This window comes from Aythya marila (genome assembly GCF_965140915.1).
Source record: "Aythya marila genome assembly, chromosome: 3".
Classification (NCBI taxonomy): Eukaryota; Metazoa; Chordata; class Aves; order Anseriformes; family Anatidae; genus Aythya; species Aythya marila.
The window spans coordinates 6,865,001-6,879,381 of NC_139044.1; the positions used below are offsets into that span (position 1 = coordinate 6,865,001).

Below are 14,381 nucleotides of genomic sequence, written 5' to 3' on the forward strand. Positions count from 1 at the left end.
CGCTGTCTGTACATCGAGGCATTCAGCAGCTGCTTCATTTAGCATAAAAGATATGAGCGTGTCCACTTACCTCGGATTTTTGAAGAGACCTGGAGAGAAGGTGAACAAAAATCCACCACATGCAGCTAGTTTCTCACCCTAGCAAGAAACATTTCAAACAGCTCCTTCAGAGCTACACGTGAGCCAAGCACCTCCCGGCTTCGGTCATTAAAGGAGAGCAAACGATGGTGAGATTCTATAATTTATTACCATTGCTAAGATGAACACAGATACTTGATACCCAGTCGTATGTGGAACTGTAAAAAAATAGTTTTAATACAGTATCAAAATTTACACAAGAGTAGTGTCAAAAGACCAGTGTCCCTCAAATTAGCCCCTGCACATACGTACTGCAGGCACAAGTACATGTTTTACATTTTTTCATACATATATATATAGATAGATATATAGGAATACAACAATTTAAGTTTAACTATGCAAACAATATGTATGAGAGAAAACAACATATAAAGGCAACAGACGACTGTTTGGGCTGGGTTATACATATAAGAAATTATGCAAGAGTGCAATGCCTCAAAAACGGAAGGCTGGGTTCTGCATTTCCAACTCAAGGAGACGGAGCAACCAGGAGTTTTGCCCGAGAAAGCAATGCTGGATAAGAGGCCTCACATCAAATGGTACCAAGTAAAAATAACAACAGAAACCCATATAACTACTGCTGCAAATTAACACACTTCTTCTGAAGACAGTTAGCAGATTTTACATCATACTCCTACACAACAAAAGATTGTACAGCAACCAAGCTACATTCCACTGCAAATAGCTCACGAACACCGCATGTTGCAAGCTCAGGGAGAAAGGATTCTGACTTGGGCTCAAATCGTAGTAACCAAGAAGAAACAAGAAAACCAGGAATTGTTGCATTCCTATTTTTCTTTTAAACTTTTATTAATTATTTTGATGCTCAGCTATGGTAAAAAGTTAAGCAACAGCAGTCACAAGCCTGTTGCACATTCATACATCAAACTATCATTGCTTTTAGATATACACAAAATACCTATCATTGCAGTTCAATACACACAACTAGTATCATACACAGAGGTAAAAAATAAACTAAGCACACCTAGGGCGCCTTCTGGTCAAATCTCGGGCAATCCGAACAAGAGCTTTCTGCCTCATAATAATGAAAGACATGCTCCGAGTATAATAAAACCTTTTGCTTTCAAAGAATGCTACAGTAGCAAGAAAAGCTTTATTATAATGCAGTGCAATCTTTTAGGTTTTTATAGAGTCTTGTTAAATAAACCAGCGTGTTTGTAAATTAAACAGTAGAAATTAGCATCCTAGCAATTGGAAAACACTTTCTGAAAAGAACTCTGATGGAAATTCTGTTCCGAGACCTATAATAGTGATACCTAAGTATTCTGCTTGTTAAAGGGCTGCGAACATCAGACATCACGTTTTGCATCAAAGTAAATTGAAAAGAAAGCTATCTTCACTTTCATTTAGAAAGAAATTGTGTTTCACTACAAGTACTGTAGTTATGCTACACTACTGGCTGGTTAGGAGACGGTATGGTCTTTTAGCACCTCCAAAGGCAGGTAGTCTACCAAAGCCAAAAAAAAAAAAAAAAAAAAAAAAAAGAACCAGCTGTAAATCGTCTAAGCCTAAGCACCATTAGCTGATACTTTAGATACTTTACAGACCGAAGTGTGAGTTGCTAAGAAGTGACTTTGTCAAAACTGCTGGGACCAAAGGCACAGTTTATCAATGTCTCTCCAGTCTGGTGGAAAATTTCTGTTAAATCTAGTGGAAAATTTGTTCAGATTTACCAGAGTTTCACTGTAACTAACGAAAATAATAACTTATTTAACTCCTGCAGAATCCCAATTATCATTTAGTTAGGAATGGAAATACCTCAGTGCTTCTAAATGTGGCGCGTTGCAATGACGAGGCAGCAGTTCACTAGCCAGTACACTGAAACAGCAGTACTGGGGGGCACTGCAAACCCAGCTCCTCCAAAGACCTCTGTGCAGCATCTCCACTAGCTCCCAGCGAAGTCTCGTGCAGCGCATGGAGCCACCCCGTCACCAGCTGGGACAGCGCTGGGGACACAGTCAGGTCATTGTCTCTTGCCAGCAGATCGAACTCTTTCTCTTCAGAGAGAGGATGTGCTTGGGGCCTGTTACATAGGTCCTTTATACTGATTTCCTGACAAATGTTGTCTAATTCCAGGGCACGACCCTGCAGCATCTCCAAGTTTCCTCCACACAACCTAAAGGGAGGGACAGAAAGAGAGCCCGTTAGCACCGGGTGCGGCACGCGGCGTTGATCCAGGCATGCATGCGGAGGCGCCCCGCGCTCCTTGCGCAGACCATGCAGCACATGTAGGGACAGGGGAGGGACACGGACCAGGAAAAGTGTTTCTCGAGAGATACAACATTCTTTCTGAACACGGAAAGCACATGCCTCTAAAAATGGTTAGAAATGGAGACGAATGAACTAGCACGTGCATCACCAAGGTATTTTATGCTTCAGACACAAGACTGAGGGCATTTACAGGCCTCAACTGAAACTTGGTTCCACCTTTCCCAAGCCACATCTCTTGCAGAACACAATTCAGAAGCACAAAACTCAGTCCAGAGGAGTCTAAACATTGCCAGTTCAATAAGCACAAAGAAGTTCTGCTCATTACAAAGGATTTACTTGTTCTCTTAAAATCAGCATGGCTTTAAAAGCGTCTGTTTTCATTCGTTCTTCCTCGAGCTCAGAGGAATTGTGCATGTGGTCACTGTCCCGTACATGCTTGTGTGTTTTGTCCAAATGAGATCTCCCACTCGGTAAAAGTTACCCACCTTTTTCTTAGCAGGGCCTATCTGTTAGAAAGATTTCCTTCCTCTTACATCTGCTCCCATGCATGACTGCATAACACCCACTTTACAATTATGGAATTAAAAATGCAGAGAAATCATACCAAAAAGGAATTCTGGAACGTGTTTTATAACAACTTAAAAAGAGATGTACCAATGAGAAGCAGAAGGATGAGCAGCTCGTGTTGTATCAGCAGGCACCTCCTCCGGGGCCACCAGGAGCAGAGGTGACCACCACCATACTGCGCAGTGCAATTTAACATTCCCTCTGTTTAATAATCGTCATCAACTAGCAACCAGCTAAAGTAGAACTACTACTAAACCACTCAGTCCCTGGAGCAACGCTACAAGATCTTGAGAAAAGCAAAAACTGATTTCCATTGTCATTAATTATGTGTATTTTAACAGTGCCTAAAGCCAAGGAGTGAAACACAGGTTGCGTTCCCTGGCACTGAACAAACGCAAAGCAGCTGGATCCTGGGAAGCTGACACCCTGAAAAGACACAAGCCCCAGTTCCTAGAGCTGTCAAGTTAAGGCAGAACCACCCCAAGATCCTACTGTTATTCTGTGCAAGGGATGGGAAAGCAACCCCTTTGTGGCTGGCTTTGATGAGACAGGAGTTTCTGACATTTGGTCACCGACGCTCCTAGCCCCTAACCGAAAGGTAAGGCCACTTGAATGCCCCTGTGAGAAGGCACGTTGTGCAGATACGCCTTTCAACAATTTTCCTGGTCAATAAACATTAGGCAATATTTACCAAGCAGCTCATGCTGACATGAAAATAAACTAAAAGGTGACACTTCTTAAAGTTCTTTATTTCCAGCTGAACAAGTGACCCCTGATTGCTAGGAAGGGACAAAGGCATACAAGACAGCCCTGAAAAGCTGGTATCTTAAACAGAACTGACAAGGTGGGGTCAAAGGAAACATTCGTGCCATTTTTGTGAGTAGGAAACAGAAATCTTTATCAACAACCACTTTTGCCCTGTGCAAAAGAGACCTGGATCTCGAAGGCATCACAGTAATTTTATTTGCCTCCTTTTCAGAAACACGGTGTGTTATAAGCTAAATTTCTGCAGATTTATCATCAAACTCCCCTTCTGTGCTAGCAAATGCACCGTTCTTTGCATAGGCATGATATCTGGACATATTGCTGCCACCTGCACACACGTTTGTTTGGCCTCCGCGTTGCATATGCATTTTGGATTTGCACATAAGCTTGCTTTCTTCTCAGCTCACTAGTTCAACACTGACTTGTCACATGCAGCACTAATGAAATTACTTTGTGCTTGCAAGCACTCAAGAGAAAATGTAATGCCTGAGCATTCCTGAATGCGTTTTAAATACTTTTGACAGAATATAAAGTTCAGTACCAAAGACTTCACTCAATATTTTAGCAGAAGCCTTTCCTGAACAAGGGATAGCTATGACGTTCTCCATAGCGTCATGGTGATTCACTTCTGGCTTCCTTCCAACACACCAAAGTGAAAGGATGGAGAAATCTCCCTGGAAGCCAGGTGGAAATCTGCCCCCTAACTGCAGATGGGAGCAGCCACGTTACCCGCGGGCAGCGGCAGCGTTTGATGGCCGCAGTACTTCATGTGCTGCATTAAATACTTGTGCGGATCTCTGGGCTCCCTGACTCCCCTGCCCAGCTACTGTACCAGCCCCACACAGCATATCCCATCTTCCCTTCAGCCCCCAGTCCCAGTGAGCCTTCTGCAGCCCTGTGAACAAAACTTACCAGTCTCCTGAGGAAAATGACAAAGATCCCCTCTCCATACTTAATCCAGACGTCCCTGTGCTTTGGAAGTACCTCCACACTCACTACCACATGATAAACTACCTCTAAGCCTGCTCCTATACATTGCTATGTTCTCCTAGGACACTTCAAGTGTATAAATACAAAGCAAAAGCATTCTCAAATAAGCCGTGATGAGGTGGTGTAAGTACCATATGCACATCCTGAGGAGAAAATTCCCACAGCCATTATCTTGATAAAACGTTCATAAAGAACCACACAACATGAGTTATGCATCCAAATTGCATTTGGTACCCACGAAGACTATGCACCAAAATTATGGAGCCCCAAATGAAACTTGTCATCATTCCAGTGCTTTCACAGGCAAAGCGATGCTGTGGCAAATGTTTCATGCAAACAAAAACCCGCAGCACATGAAGCTGGAGCAAAACAGCGAGCTACAAACTGGAAGAAACTGTAATGAGGATGCAAAAGAGAAAAGAAACATTATAATTAGTTCATCACAACTCCACTGTTCTTTTAACAGAGACTAGATGAATATAAGAAAAAGCAAAACCAGGGAGGAAATAACCAACTATTTTAAAGGTCTAATAATATACCCATAGTCAAATCGGACCTAGATCATAAAGTTGGAAGAAAAGGCAGCGTTTCAATGCCAGCGGCAGAGCCTTGGATGGCTGGGGAACAAAGGGACAAGGCAGAAGGACAAGTATATATTTGGGATTTACAAAAATGAGTTGATAATGTCAAGTTTAGCATACTAGCATTTTAGAAGTGGCTTTACTTATATCCTGAGAACTTTAATAGACTATTAAATATGTATTAGTTAAAAAATGCTTTTTACCCATAAATTGCAAAGAAATAGCATGGACAACAGATACGGGCCTTTAAACGCATGGGGAAACTGAGGCTGCCAGACTTCATGTTTGCCAAATTTCATTCTTCTGAAGGATAAATTCAGGTCAGCTGACTCATACAGTAATTTATCCCTAATACATTATCACACATAGAATTTTCTAATCAATACAGACCAAGGTGTTAAAATTATTGTGTTCCTATTAAAACAGTAATTGCGTTACTAGAACAGTAATTGACTTGATTTCCATATGAAAACTTCAAGGGCTTGCTGTCAGCATTTGAATAAAAATACTTTGTATCTTCAGGTATTCCCAGGCTCAATATGGCATACAAAATTAAACACTTTAAGCTTACACACACACTTCTCCAGCCACATTTTTTTCTGTCTCACGGAGGCAGTGAGAAGCGTCTTTACCAACCTGCTGATTTATGTTTTCCTGAGCTTCCGAGACAAGGGTATGTTTTAAAAAAGAAAAAAGGCATTGTAGCAATTTGTTTCTCAGCCACAAATAAGAGCAGTAGTATATTTAAGCTTTCACAGGTCCTTCCTGAGTACAGACATGCACATGTAACTGTCCAACTGCATTTAAAGATAATTAGGCTGATTACAGTACTCTGCATTTCAGGGCAGGAGAGATCATTAGATCTTCCTGCCTGACCTCCCAGGCATCACAGGACACTCGCTTTTCTGCAGCAACTCCTACACTTAGCCTCAGACCTTGCCTCTGATTAAACCACACCTCCCGTTAATTTGCAGATGGCACAGTGGAGCTTGCAGTAGGCTACGCTGAACGCAGGACAGGAAAACCTGATGCGAGGTTTGCAGCTAAGCCTTTGCCCTTGGTTATTGGGGCAGTCCGATAGGATGTCTGGCATCACTCCATCAACACAGACCCTGGTTCGTGAAGAACACGGAATAGCACACGCACATCCCCACACACAAGCGTGCACTTTGGTCGTGCACAACTCGCAAAGAGAGAGAGAAACGTACCCTGCCATACACAACGGCTGCTAATCCATCCCTGGCGGTATCGCTGGCACACAGGGAACGATCCCACAGCCACCGGCAGCGTGGGAAGGTGGCCAAGTCGCAGACCCAGAGCGAGACTCAGGGAATTTCTTCTTTCAAGCACTCTGTGATGGATCGGGTCACAGACGAGCCTGTACCAGACGGGCTGTTTGGCTCTTTGCACTCTTTCAGCCTTGCTTCCAGCAATGAGGGATTTACATGGAAGTTTTTCTGTTTCTTTTAAGATTTTACCTTTCTTGCTGTGCATTAGGAGACTGCACTAACACCGAAGTTTTGTAACAATTATCATCTTCCTCCTCCCCACCACTTTTTTTTTTTCCCCAAGAATCTAACCAGCCACATTTGTAAAGAAAACCCAGCTCCTGATTTGGGCTCATTCTTCCCCATGCATCTCATTCAGTTGCTTGAAGTATGTGGCAGCTCTGCATTCCCCAGAAAGGCAGGATCCAGCCCCTGTGCCTCACCAGCAAACAGCAGGATCTCCTCGCTGGCTGAGGACGGGCAGGTCGGGCAGTCTGTTTAGCTGACAGCTCACTTTCCATTTCAAATATAACCATATCATTTATATCTATTTCTGCCTGCTGCAATACCTCCTAGCAAACTAAAAGCTGAGATTTCACATCATATTGAACTAAATTCCATGTACCTCTTATCAATCCATTTCAGCAAGCAAGGTATCAGCCATTGTTCAAATATTTCACTTCCACTAACCAGCTATTACAGGCTGTCAAGAGCATGTTGTTAAATGTTCCATTCAGCAAAGTGCCTTTGCCAATGGGCATTTTAAGAGAACTACAAAAGGCTTTTTCCAACAGATACATGTGCTCTCTTGGCAAAATTACTTGGCATGGCTTTTTTTTTTTTTTTCTAGGCAACAGCAGGTGAAATACATGGGAGGTGCAGGCAGGACGCTGGGCGCTGCTCAGCAGCAGGGAGCTGGGTCACACCTCTCCTGGCTGGGGCAAGGCTGGCACTGCTCTCCCCGCTCAGATGCTGGATTAACAGAGGTGAGGAGGCTGTGGTGAAGCCCTGCACCCTGGTTTTATGTTACAGGAAAGGATCTGATTGCTGTGATTTGCGCACAGGGCACCTACATAAACCTATGTCCACAGGCTTCATGGAAAAGGCAACGTCACCCAGCTACCTGAAGATAATCCCCATCCACACAAGCGGATGTCCAGATGAGTCAGCAGTACTACTGAGCTCTTCTGTGCATCTCCAAAAAGCTCCAAAAAAAAAAAAGAGCGAATCCCTACAGATGCCCCTTCCAGCTCTTCCCTGATGGAGTGCAAACCTCTGTCCTCCTAGTAAGCAGCATGTCCCTACGATGTCTGTGCAAGTGGGGAGTAACACCCGCTTAACCAAATGAATATTCAAGTTTAGCAAATGATGATAACACAGGTGAGAAGACTTGCGAGAAGCACCAGAAAACAATCACGTCAGAGCCCTGCTCAGGCTGCCAGGGGGTTGGATCCCTCCCCAGAGGAGCCTGAGGCACATGCACTGGGCTGTGAACTCAGCCTGGTGGTGATTGCGATCACCTGCTGAACCACTGCATCTCAGAACAGCTTTTGTAGTGTCATTAATTGCAACAGTTTCACGTTTGTCATAGGTAAGAACTCGTGAATTTGCCCCTCTGAGTGTCTGCATTAATTGCTGTGTAGCAAAACAACCTAGGTCTGGGCAATCCAACCCTGACTTCAGAATAATTCCAGCTGCTCTCATGAATTTCAACAGAGACCTCAGGATCACAATGCATGGCCTTCAGCCCAAAACTCTGCTATCGTTATGAGTATATCACGCATGCTGGCTTCATGTCTGCTTTAAAGGTTTTCTCTGTACGGGTTACAGCAATCCATAGTACTTCACTGGAGAACAAGTATGCATCCTAGACGAAGTAAAAGACTTGCTTATTCAGAAAAACGCCACTTTCATCTTCCAACAAAGGCAGTGCAAGTGATTCGGAGAGAAGCTACAGCTGGCATCGCCCCCGTGGTGACGGCCGGCCCCCTGCCCCGAGGAACACACAGCCCACAGATGCAATGAGTGACAAACAGAAAAAACAATCCCGCTGATGACAGCAACATCCCAGTGGTGCCCACAGGAATGTTGCCAGGACAATACGACACGAGTTAACAGACACGACGTTTTGCATGGACTGTACCGGAGAGGCGTTACCTTCAGAGCATTTACCACTGATTCAGACTGCTGAGAGGCTGAGCCATGTCCACTGATGCTAGCTGGCTCGTTTGCTGAGCAGTAACTCCCCTCTGCCCCTCCTGGCATCTTAATGGGATCCTTCGCAAAAGATTAAAGACTATTTAATAAAGAAAAGGGTTGGTAACTGATTAAAACGTCATTTTTTTTTATAATGCTGAGAAGCACTGACGGCATGTTTTACTCCAAAGTCACCCTCTTTCTGTGCCACAGTAACCAACATCCCCGAGAGGCAGCTCAAGCACCACTGGTGAGCATCTCTCACTCTGGCGCTCAAGGGCATCTACCTGGAAAATCTGGGCATAGCAATACAATTTCAGTATGCTTCCTCACAGAAGCACTGTGAGGCTCAGAGAGATGATTTTGATGCCAGAGAAAGGTTTCTGAGAACGTTTAACTTCAGCCCGACAATTTTGGAGGTCGTTATTTCCACAAAAGTCACAGAACCTTTTTAAACAGTGCTGCAGAGTTTGCAATGCGAGCACAGCCGCAGCTGAGCGGGGAAGGAGCTGGGAGCAGGCAACACTCCTCCCCCAGCTCTGGCTGCCCTGGGCAGTGTTCCCCCCTCACCTGGGCCGGGGTTTTGTACCAAGCTCTGACAACCCAAAGGGCTTTTTCTTCCCAGTGACCACTTGGGAGGGTTCTGCAGGACACCGCCACACGAACACGAGGTGCCTAAACCTTTGCAGCTCAGTCACCTTGTGCTTCACAGGATGCAAGGTACTTCCTGGAGTGACTGGGGGGTAACCTGAGCGAGCTGCCTGCTCCGGTGGATGCTAAGAACAGGCTGAGCTCCGACAGCGCTGCGAGACCTGCACCCACACAGCTGCTGCCGAGGTGCTTGCAACCTGACCTGCTCTTCTGAGGGCATCCTTCACTGTCACTCTCCATGCAGATTTGGGTTTAGAAAATGAGAAAGGTAAAGGATAAGAAAACAAACATTTTAAAGCGAGAGAGGAAACTTCCCTTTCTTACGGAATCAAACACCGCAGGAAACATTAAAAAATAATGCAGCAGTAATTCCTGCAGGAACACATGGGAAATGCATTTCTGAAATAAACTAATGACAGTGGAAAGAGCCTCTGATCAGAATCAGTGCCCCCACGTGCACTCATTTGCCCTGCTGAGCAGCACACAGCACGTCACGCTCTCTTTGGGGGTGTCTGGAATCTAAACAATAGGAAGGATGAAGGTGGATGGGAGAGAAAAAGGGAACAGAGATGGCATGAGGCTGAATTTCACAGATCCCGTCTCCCCTGTCCAAAACAACTATGTGAGCCGCGCAGGACTTTGTCAGGACACGTTGTTTGGAAGCAGCGCCGTGCTGCTGGCAGCAGCGCCGAGGGAGAGGCACAACCCCGGGCACATCGCAGCTACTGAGCACAGTAGGCTCGACCCCAGCGTTGCTCTGCACCCAGACTGCAGGGCTGAACCTCACCTGTTCAAAAACCCTGAAAGCAATGCAAAACATAGAATGCTACACGTGCTAAGCCCACAGAAAAGATATCTTGAGTCTGAACATGAAACCCGCCTTGGTACACAAACTTGTCTTGTGGAGCCTCCCTCCCGGCAAGCAGTGGCTGCGGCGTGAGCCGGGGGTCTCAGCCCGGGCTGAGCAGCACGCACTGCATCGTCCCGCAGCTCCCCCCGTCAGCGGCTGTTACCAATTTGCTGTGATCTCCGGGGGAGAATTAGGACTCTTCTTCAGGAAGGATTTATAGATCTGTCGGTGACTGGGCAGGCTTAATGCTATACTTTGGGAAAGGAAATGAAAGAGGAAAGAAAAGGGGTAATAAAGCAGATTGGAGCAATTCTGGTTTGGAAGAATTTCCCTCAGTCAGCTTTGGGGTTTTCTTAATGAGTCAAAGCATTCTGATTTTATTTTATTTTTTACTGACTCCGGGGCCAGCAAAGATTTTATGCAATATTGAATTGTAAAATATAAATATTGTTATCAAGATGCTGGGAAAATTGGTGCAGACTGTGTATCTAAAGCAACTTGAATTTGAGAAAATCACAATCCTGTGACTTGTGCTGCTGTCAAGAGCTCAGGACCTCCTCCAGGCACGTCTCCTCCACAGCCACTTCTGCGCCACAGGCAGCACACTTCTGTCTCCCTTCGTGAGGATGGGGAACTTGTTGTGCACACACTGCTTTAAGCAGCATTCTCAACACGTTGGTAGGAGACTGAAAGTTAGCACTTGCCCTCTGGATTACCTGCTTCTGTCCTTGATAAGAGACATAAGCTTTTCTTAAGAAGTAAGGCAAGTTTTGCAGCCCTGAAGCCCCATCCTGCAGCTCAGGGACTTCTCATCCCAGTGAGGCCACCCCACAAGGGCGGCAGAGCTTCTGCCTTCTTTGGAGGAAGCTTGTTCCAATGGCACCAGAGTGAGCATGGGTCTGTTCTTCCTCCCGAGGTCCCTCGAGTCCGCAGACATTGCAGCATTGCTGGCTGCATTATGAGTTTCTGAGGCAGTGAAGCAAAACAAGAGGAAGAGGCACTTTGCCAATGTGGTGATGTCTGAAAACAAGATGCCTTAGGAGACTAAAGAGTGTGCTTTTCAGACCTATCCATCAGAGCCGCCGCTTGCCAGCGGGGAGTATGGCAGCGCTTATCCTTCCTGCAAAACTTGACCTGAGTTTCCCTTCTCCACCACTGCCTGACCCAGATCACATCTGGACCCTGAGCAGGACCTTGAAGACAGGAGCGGAAACCTGTTCCCTTCCTCCTCTTTGACCCCACACAGCACTTGCACTCAGCCACTCAAAGTAGGCACCCCACGTGCCCACACGTTTTAGACAGATCTCCTCATTCATTATCAAGGAGTGAAGCTGTGGAAGTGGGACTGAATCAGCCAGAAGGGATCAAGTCGTGGCTCCACTGACTTTAAACAGCGTGAATCATTCTGAATAAACAAGGTCAACATCAAAGAATTGACTTTTTTGCTCATCCTACACTGCCAGCCTTCCCTACTGCCCCTGCCTGGCCCTTCTGCCCAGGCTACAGCAAGTTTTGGGCATTCCTTCCTCTGAGCCTAATGTGTCCTGTGTGCAGGTTATGGGGCTGCAGAAAGCACTGTCCGAAGCAGGTAAAAACCACAAAATATCCTCCGTACATTTTGCCACAGAGATAAGAGGCAGAGAAGTGCAATCACTAAACAAGCACATCCATTTTCTGTTGTAAGTAGATCAACAAAACATCCAATGCCAATATGCAACTCTTTAATGAATAGAAAGCACAGGAAATCTGACTCAACCCCGTAATACCACATTACAAAAAAATCAGATGAATGGAAATCTAGCATCTCCTTGCACTGCCTGCGAAATGTTAGGGATGCTCAGGCCATGCTCCCACAGCGCCAGAGGCAAACCCTGCGCTGGGCCCTGCTCGTGGGCACAATGAAGACCCCTGTGTAGAACAGGGCACTCTTTGATGAAGGGAACTAACCACGAGCCTTTCTTCTCGAGCCAGTGGAGAGCACCGTATTTTCAGCCCATGCTGTTGATACAGACAGTCACGAACCAACACTGCTGCAGCACGAAGAGTGGCTCGAGGGATGGGCAGCTCATCGCCAGCCCTGACAGAGGGGGAGAAGGAAGCACACTGCTTGCTGCCTGACTTGCCGCCTCCCCACGGCATGCAGGGATAGACAAGGAGAGAAAAAAACATCCACAACTGCTCCAAGGACACCTGCAGCCACCTCTCGAAGCCTGGAGAAGACACAGCTCCCCTGTCCACTGAGCACGGCTCCATCCCTGCACCAAAGGAGACCTCAGCAAATGCAGCCGCCTCGTCCTCCACCAGCCTTTTATCCCAGAGGCAAGTGGTTTCCTGGGGAAGTATATCCTTCCTGCTGCGTAACTGCCAGCCCGCTTCAATCACTACCTGATTTTCAAAGCTTTTTTTCCAATTTCCCCAGCCCTCAATTTCCCTGTTAGCTTGCGAAAAAACAAAAAAGGAAAAAAAAAATAAAATACAAGCTGTATTTGTTAGCTTGTTTCAAACAGGCAGGAGAAAGGGAAAACAAACGTGATAAACTGCAGCGTGGTGCTCTGCTGAAGGACTAACGCACCAAGCAAATCAGCAACGATTTTTCTAGGGAACAACCCTGTCAGCTTTCAAATGCTGTGGTTATTCATGGCAAGTCCTGTTCTCAGACCACTGCAGGAACCTCCCCTTGTGCATGCTGCCACCAAAATCCACGTGTCCTCATGGCACACCCCAAGCGTGCTCCGACTGCCAAGGGGCCGAAAGGGACCTGTGAATTTAAAGCAGGGATGACACGACATGAAAGCACAGGGTGGAGGGATGCCGTTGATTTACTTTCAGCAAATATTTGATGACGTGATTAGTTCAGTGGGTGTAATTACCCTTTGGTTGAAGGATTCTCTGTTCTTCTACAGGCTGTTAAAGGGAGGAGATAACCGGCATCGGACTGTATATGACACAGATCTTACACACGCACAAAAACACTAACCAAGCGGTTCCCAACTTTTAATTAGATTCGTAGCTAAAACCAGGCCATGCAGAGGGAAAATCAAAAATACAGATCTCAGCAAAAAGGGTTTTGAAAGATTTGGAAATGTAGGTTGAAATAAAACGTAATACTCTAACAGAAGGGGGAAGAAAAAGGGAAAGCATTGGAAATGCTTAAAAATAAACTAGTGTGTGCCTAAGGGTCATGCCTGCTGTTTCACACTTAAATACACAAGGACTGGAAAAGGCTAGCAAGGACGCAGGAAGGAAAACAAGAAAAAAAGAAAATGTGCCTGAAGCAACACTGGAAAAGGAGCTGCAACAGAAGGGGATGGAAAAGCACCAAGACTCATATCAGGAAGAAAGAGGAAGCAGAGGCAGAAACGTGCCCGTGAAAGGGAGCAGAGCAGCTCAGCTCCAGCCTGCACCACCCCTGCCCTGTGGCTGCAGATGTCCCCCTGTGCATTCAGCATCCTGCGGGCAGCCTCCAGCCCCACTGACCCGCACGGCTTCTTTGCTCAAGAGGCCATGTGCTGGCGGTACTTCTCCCCTTCATTAAAAGGTCCTGCTAAATTGCTAGGATGAGGAGTTTGCAGAGGGAAAACATCTCAACTTTCCATCTCTACCTCGTGCTCCCTCCTCCCATGAAACAAATACAAACTGAAGCAATTTAAGCTGGGTGGCTTGCCAAGAATACCTTCTGCAAATGCATTCACTGTCATTATATGACAGATGTCCACATTTCCGTAACGTTTCAGCTGAGCTTATCAGCCCTGAAATACTATCCCTCAGAAAACTCAGGACTATCTTCAGCTAATTGACATGTGGATGCCAGATCCCAGTCTCCCTTCCACCAGCGTAAGGCACGGATAGCAGCTACACACCACGTGCGGTCTGGAAGGCCTCTCCTGGTTTCAGTTATCTGGAATTATTTGCCCTGGTAACTCAGCTCTAGCACAGCCCAGGGAGCTGTAACTGGGATCTGAATCCATTGTTTGGTCCTTACGTATTTTCTTAATTATCGCTGGGTATCTTCATTAAAATGTGCTCCGCACTCTGTTCTGGCTGCAGCACCAGCCATACTGTCGTGCAGCTTTTTGGCTGTCAGCAGCCAAACAGCATCGCTGTGGCTTTGTGTCCATTTCAAGGCAGCCGCAGAGCCCTGGG

General features: G+C 46.0%; 1 protein-coding gene across 5 annotated transcripts in view; it reads right to left on the minus strand.

Annotated features, from left to right (window-relative positions):
- Positions 1-234: 234 nt before the first annotated feature.
- CCDC85A (coiled-coil domain containing 85A) overlaps positions 235-14,381 on the minus strand; it is a 136,346-nt gene continuing 122,199 nt past the window's right edge. For all 5 annotated transcript variants that reach the window (XM_082756231.1, XM_082756230.1, XM_082756229.1 and 2 more), the window contains one exon: positions 235-2,275. In XM_082756231.1, the coding sequence (XP_082612357.1) occupies positions 2,186-2,275 (90 nt within the window). In that variant the 3' untranslated portion in view covers positions 235-2,185. The remainder of the gene's footprint in view (positions 2,276-14,381) is intronic.